General features: G+C 37.4%; 1 protein-coding gene across 1 annotated transcript; it reads left to right on the top strand.

The window, feature by feature from the left end:
• The first annotated feature begins 207 nt into the window (after positions 1 to 207).
• Positions 208 to 898, top strand: LOC126293231 (uncharacterized). Its single transcript, XM_049986352.1, has 2 exons — positions 208 to 427; positions 513 to 898. The coding sequence occupies exons 1-2, from the start codon at positions 208 to 210 to the stop codon at positions 896 to 898; spliced, it is 606 nt and encodes a 201-aa protein (XP_049842309.1).
• The last annotated feature ends 5,808 nt before the right edge of the window (positions 899 to 6,706 follow it).

Genomic DNA, 6,706 nt, shown 5'->3' with positions numbered 1-6,706 from the left:
CAAATTTTTCTGAACTCTATAGAATCTGATTTTTTCTCCAATAATGCATAGATTTTGAATTTGAGTAAAATAAAATTCTATGCAATATGGTTTGACGATATAATTTTTGTCATTATTGGCACTCAAAAAGAAATAGATCACATATTTTCAATATATAGCAAGTAACAAGAAAACATCAATTTCATGTATGACATAGAATGCTCTGCGATGTCCTTGAATTATATAAATCTCACCGTCACTATAGTGGACAGCCACATTCCTTTTAATACACATGAAAAAAAATATTCTGATAACGTTATTCCTGGTCACTCTACACATCCGCAAGCCCCAAAGAACGGCCGTGGTTCATTCAAGTCTACGTCGTGGCATGGCTATCCTCCTTATCCGGAGGCGCTAGAAACTGAATTAGTTACTCTGGAAACTATCGGTAAAATTAACGGTTAAAATTCACACTTTGTAAGACGAATGCACAGTAAGAAAATAAAAAAATAATAATACGGCTTCCACATTAGGTGATGCAGTAGATGACGAACCAATGGCAGTTATATCTGTTCCTTACATAGGTAAAATAAGTTGCAAATTAGGACTTTTACTTAAAACCTATGTATTTGGAGTAGCCTTCTCCACTAAGAATAATTTGAAAAAGAACCTAATCCACTCTTTACAAGTTGCAGGTGATAAACTTTCGCAGTCTGGGGTTTACAAAATTACTTGCCGTGACTGGCCGAAATATTATATCGGTCAAACAGTTCGAGCGCTAGCTACTAGATATAAGGATCACATTATCACCAGAAGTGGTAGGGCTACGCGAAGTTCCACCTTCGCTAAACATCTCGTACAAATGTCTCACTCGCCTAATCCCCTCGGCCGGAAACGAGTTGCTTCAGTCTGCACTTAGGGGTATGAAATTAGACATATTAGAAAAAGTAGACTTTTTAAACGTCTATGTTATGACAAATACTGCACCCTTATCGATCAATTCTAGTTAAAAATAAAACTAATTGTTTTCGAAGGTTTTATCCCGATGCTCATTGCTTCACATTTTACCAAACGACATAGAAGATAGCCGATGCATTCATGCGGTCACTTAATATCACGGACGGTCAAATCGTACAGTCACGCTCTATTTTCCTTTATCTTAGTTATGACGGCTGCCGTTACAAACGTTGACACACTAGTACAATACATAAGCTTTTTTCTTTCCTTTAAAGCCTTACAATGGATGATTCTTGTACATGTTCACAGTATTCTCACTTCTTACAAGCTTTAATATTTCTAATATGGTCCAAATAGCCATTCCCACTTAATTATAATTATCCATGTCAACTATGGTTATGCAAGAAGCTCTGGCCTCAAATTAGGAAATAAATCCTTAACCTTTTTTTTGAAAAAAAATGACATGGTACGTCTGTTCACCATATATTCATAAGTTTGCATTTCATTTTGGTAACACTTGGTAGCACTAATCACTAAATTCTAACTAAAATTTCTGATTTTAAGAAACTAGCTTAGCTTTAGGTTGTTTTTACACCGTTTTGCTACATATCCGATAGCACTATTCAAAATGACCTCGGTCGGTCATTAGATATTAAGAACGATGAAGGCGACGTTGCACGACCTTGCACACAATTACATTAAGCCTGTTATACTAATCTGGCCCATTTCTAGTCAATAGGCTTAGAATTTAGTATAGTAACTTTACACGGTTATCCATGTGTAGTCATCAAATACTATCACTGACCCCAATTAATTGAAGAATGGGTTATTCAGCCCCTTTAATTTTAGCCTGCTTCTAGCGGATGGTATTTTGTCTGTCCTGCGCCCATGCGTTTTGGCCATCCGTGGAATTTGCTATCCCACATAAATAGTACCAGTCTATCCACGTTCTATAGTTCTATATAATTGTCCTCGAGCTAGGATATTATACATGCACTCGTATTAACTTCCTGCGCCTTTGACTCGATCAACGAATAACTTTCGTAACTCATTTTATGCCAATCACATAATGAAGACTATGTCTCAATTTGCGCCAGCGTGTTCCTTTCTGACATTCTCACATCGTAGTTCCCGGCACCACCTCAGTTTACCTGAGAGCCCGCGGCCCACCAAACGTTGGCTGTGGTGATGAATCACGCCTCTGACGTTTGAGCTAAGCACAGCTATTGGCATTGTACACACGTACCGCTTGTTTATGCTTTTTTGCGAGTGTTTGGCCCCTGAGTTCTTTCGTCAATCAGTCGTAGTGGTTCTTGGTTTCCCGTAATTCTTCGCAATGATGTACCTAATACGTATGCTTGTGTAATTTCCATGATTCCCGTTTTTGAAATACCCTCTTCTGTTCAATGCAACTGCCTCCATTTATAGTGCTTATCCTAATACGCAAGTTATCAATGAATTTCATATTTCATTATGGCAGGTGTTTTCACACTGATTAAAATACCTATAATTCTGTATCCATGATTTGCCCTCAACATTTTTTACGCCATTCTTTCGTCAGTTGTATCAAGTTCTTCCACCGCTGTCTAAAATGGCTTCATAGTTGCCTTCCTTGTACCTCTGTGTTTGTACTTTCTCCAACTCCGAAGTTTAAAGAGAATCAGTGCTCCTGATCTGAACTATTTGCTCTGCTATTTCTTAATGCAATATCTATAGCATGAGAAATTTCAAACCGATGCGATACTGCTTAGCTTTACAGTTTTTGTACGTTGATTGTGTATTCATGAAGCAACCTGAATGTTTTTGTTACGCGTTTTTTCGTTTAAAGGTTAAGCATTTCTTCTGTTTCCCACAAACTGTTCGCATTTGGCTTCCTTGTACATATGTCTTTCTAACTTCTCTGATTCCTAACCTAAAGACATCGACTGCTGCCCATTGAACTGCTTTCTGTCGTTTTTCTTATCGCAGTACGTATGTAAACAGCGAATTATAAACACATGCGATTTTACCACATTATGATAGTGTGTCAGCTCTTTGCATATCGATTAAAAAACTTTTATATCCGTGTTCAGGAAATGCCCTCAACATTTCTGTACTTCAGTCTTTCGCCAGTGAGTTGAAGACTTTCTGTTCTTACCCAGAAATCTTTCGCATCGTTCTCCCATTAACGTATCTTTGTCTAATATCTTTTTATCTATTTATATTTCTCTAATGATGACGTTCTCTGAACATTATTTTGGGCCATTCCTTTGTTATTCAGGTGAAGTAGTTCATCTGTTTCCAGTAAATTCGTCGCAGTGATTTTCGCTCTACGTATCTTTGTCAAACGTATCTGATTCTGCATTTTGAATACATCCACAAACTGTTCGCATTTGACTTACTTTTACGTAAGTCTTTCTAACTTCTCCGATTCCCGACTTAAAGACATCTATTGCTCTCCAATTGAAGTGCTTGTTGTGGTATTTCTCATCGCAGTACTTATGTAAGCAGCCTTTCACAATTTCAAACTCATGTCATGATTCTTAACTGTTTCGGTAAACTATGTCTTTGCACATGTACATCTTTAACTGGTGTATTGATAATATCGCAAAATATATTTGTAATTGTTTCCATCGTCCGTCGGATGTCGTAATTACTCTGGTACCCAAAAATATGACGCTGTTATGTACCTGGATTGCATTTTTCTTTAATTTATATGACATTTCCTTTCCAAGAATGTTCTTAAGTTAAACTGAACTACCTACTCTAGTATTTTTTATTGCGTGTCTATTTCCTCATAGAGTTACAAATTGATGTCATCTTTGCTTAGGTTTTCAGTATCCCACATCATTGCACATTCAAAACAATACCTTCATTTCTATCGTCATGAAATTTTCTGAATACTTTTGTAGATCATTCTTCCTTCAGCCATTTGAAGTATTTCTCGTGAGACCAACATTTGTTTTCCTTGCCTCCTTTGATGGACCACTGCTCTTAATTGTGTTACTTCTTCGTCATTCACTGGAGTATTTCGTATGTTTCTTAAACATTCCGCAATTGTCTTCCTTGAGTTTCTCTGATTACTGTGATTCTCCGATTTAAAGTCATCCATTGCTCTCCAACTAAACTGTTTGCTGTGGTATTACTTGTTGTACTACATGTTGTTGTTGTTGTTGTTGTGGTCTTCGGTCCTGAGACTGGTTTGATGCAGCTCTCCACGCTACTCTATTCTGTGGAAGCTTCTACATCTCCCAGAACCCACTGCAACCCACAAACTTCTGAATCTGCTTAGTGTAGTCATCTCTTGGTCTCCCTCTTCGTCAGTAGTTCTAATGGAATGTTAATTACTCCAGGGGCCTTGTTTCGACTCAGGTCTTCCAGTGCCCTGTCAAACTCTTCACGCAGTATCGTATCTCCCATTTCGTCTTCATCTACATCCTCTTCCATTTCCATAATATTGTCCTCAAGTACATCGCCCTTGTATAGACCCTCTATATACTCCTTCCAAGTTTCTGCTTTCTCTTCATTGCTTAGAACTGGGTTTCTATCTGAGCTCTTGATGTTCATACAAGTGGTTCTCTTATATCCAAAGGTCTCTCTAATTTTCCTGTAGGCAGTATCTATCTTACCCATAGTGAGACAAGCCTCTACATCCTTACATTTGTCCTCTAGCCATCCCTGCTTAGCCATTTTGCACTTCCTGTCGATCTCATTTTTGAGATGTCTGTATTCCTTTTTGCCTGCTTCATTTACTGCATTTTTATATTTTCTCCTTTCATCAATTAAATCCCATATTTCTTCTGTTACCCAAGGATTTCTACTAGCCCTCATCTTTTTACCTACTTGATCCTCTGCTGCCTTCACTACTTCATCCCTCAAAGCTGCCCATTCTTCTTCTACTGTATTTCTTTCCCCCATTCCTGTCAATTGCTCCCTTATGCTGTCCCTCAAACTCTGTACAACCTCTGGTTCTTTTAGCTTATCTATGTCCCATGTCGTTAAATTCCCACCTTTTTGCAGTTTCTTCAGTTTTAATCTACAGGTCATAACCAGTAGATTGTGGTCAGAGTCCACATCTGCCCCTGGAAATGTCTTACAATTTAAAACCTGGTTCCTAAATCTCTGTCTTGCCATTATATAATCTATCTGATACCTTTTAGTATCTCCAGGATTCTTCCATGTAGACAGCCTTCTTTTATGATTCTAGCTGGTATTCTTTCTCAAATTTTTCTGAACTCTATAGAATCTGATTTTTTCTCCAATAATGCATAAATTTTGAATTTGAGTAAAATAAAATTCTATGCAATATGGTTTGACGATATAATTTTTGTCATTATTGGCACTCAAAAAGAAATAGACCACATATTTTCAATATATAACAAGTATCAAGAAAACATCAATTTCATGTATGACATAGAATGCTCTGCGATGTCCTTGAATTATATAAATCTCACCGTCACTATAGTGGACAGCCACATTCCTTTTAATACACATGAAAAAAAATATTCTGATAACGTTATTCCTGGTCACTCTACACATTCGCAAGCCCCAAAGAACGGCCGTGGTTCATTCAAGTCTACGTCGTGGCATGGCTATCCTCCTTATCCGGAGGCGCTAGAAACTGAATTAGTTACTCTGGAAACTATCGGTAAAATTAACGGTTAAAATTCACACTTTGTAAGACGAATGTACAGTAAGAAAATAAAAAAAATAATAATACGGCTTCCACATTAGCTGATGCAGTAGATGACGAACCAATGGCAGTTATATCGGTCAAACAGTTCGAGCGATAGCTACTAGATATAAGGATCATACTATCACCAGAAGTGGTAGGGCTACGCGAAGTTCCACCTACGCTAAACATCTCGTACAAATGTCTCACGCGCATAATCCCCTCGGCCGGAAACGAGTTGCTTCAGTCTGCACTTAGGGGTATGAAATTAGAGATATTAGAAAAAGTAGACTTTTTAAACGTCTATGTTATGACAAATACTGCACCCTTATCGATCAATTCTAGTTAAAAATAAAAATAATTGTTTTCGAAGGTTTTATCCCCATGCTCATTGCTTCACATTTTACCAAACGACATAGAAGATAGCCGATGCATTCATGCGGTCACTTAATATCACGGACGGTCTATTCGTACAGTCACGCTCTATTTTCCTTTATCTTAGTTATGACGGCTGCCGTTACAAACGTTGACACACTAGTACAATACTTAAGCTTTTTTCTTTCATTTAAAGCCTTACAATGGATGATTCTTGTACATGTTCACAGTATTCTCACTTCTTATAAGCTTTAATATTTCTAATATGGTCCAAATAGCCATTCCCACTTAATTATAATTATCCATGTCGACTATGGTGATGCAAGGAGCTCTGGCTTCAGATTAGGAAATAAATCCTTAACCTTTTTTTAAAAAAAGTGACATGGTACGTCTGTCACCTTATGTTCATAAGATTGCATTTCATTTTGGTAACACTTGGTAGCACTAATCACTTTGAGCTCTGTCGGTCAGTAGATAATGACAGCGGTGTTCCTTTCACTCATGTATATTAAGCCCGTTACATTATTTGACCTTTCACGTCAACTGCTATTAGAAATAAAGGTAGTTTGTCTGTTTTACGCCATATGCCTTCAAAGACCTGACTTGATTAAACTTCATGGTTCAGTAACTAAAATTCCTGATTTTAAGAAACTAGCAGAGCTTTAGGTTGTTTTTACACCGTTTTGCTACATATCCGATAGCACTATTCAAAATGACCTCGGTCGGTCATTAGATATTAAGAAC

Source organism: Schistocerca gregaria, chromosome 10 (genome assembly GCF_023897955.1).
Source record: "Schistocerca gregaria isolate iqSchGreg1 chromosome 10, iqSchGreg1.2, whole genome shotgun sequence".
Classification (NCBI taxonomy): Eukaryota; Metazoa; Arthropoda; class Insecta; order Orthoptera; family Acrididae; genus Schistocerca; species Schistocerca gregaria.
This window is presented reverse-complemented; position numbering and strand designations above follow the sequence as displayed.

Bases quoted from the DNA above. Each gene is read 5' to 3' on its own strand.
- LOC126293231 (XM_049986352.1), top strand. From the start codon at position 208: ATGTCCTTGAATTATATAAATCTCACCGTCACTATAGTGGACAGCCAC. The intron at 428-512 runs GTAAAATTAACG...CTTCCACATTAG, and splicing joins AGTTACTCTGGAAACTATCG to GTGATGCAGTAGATGACGAA.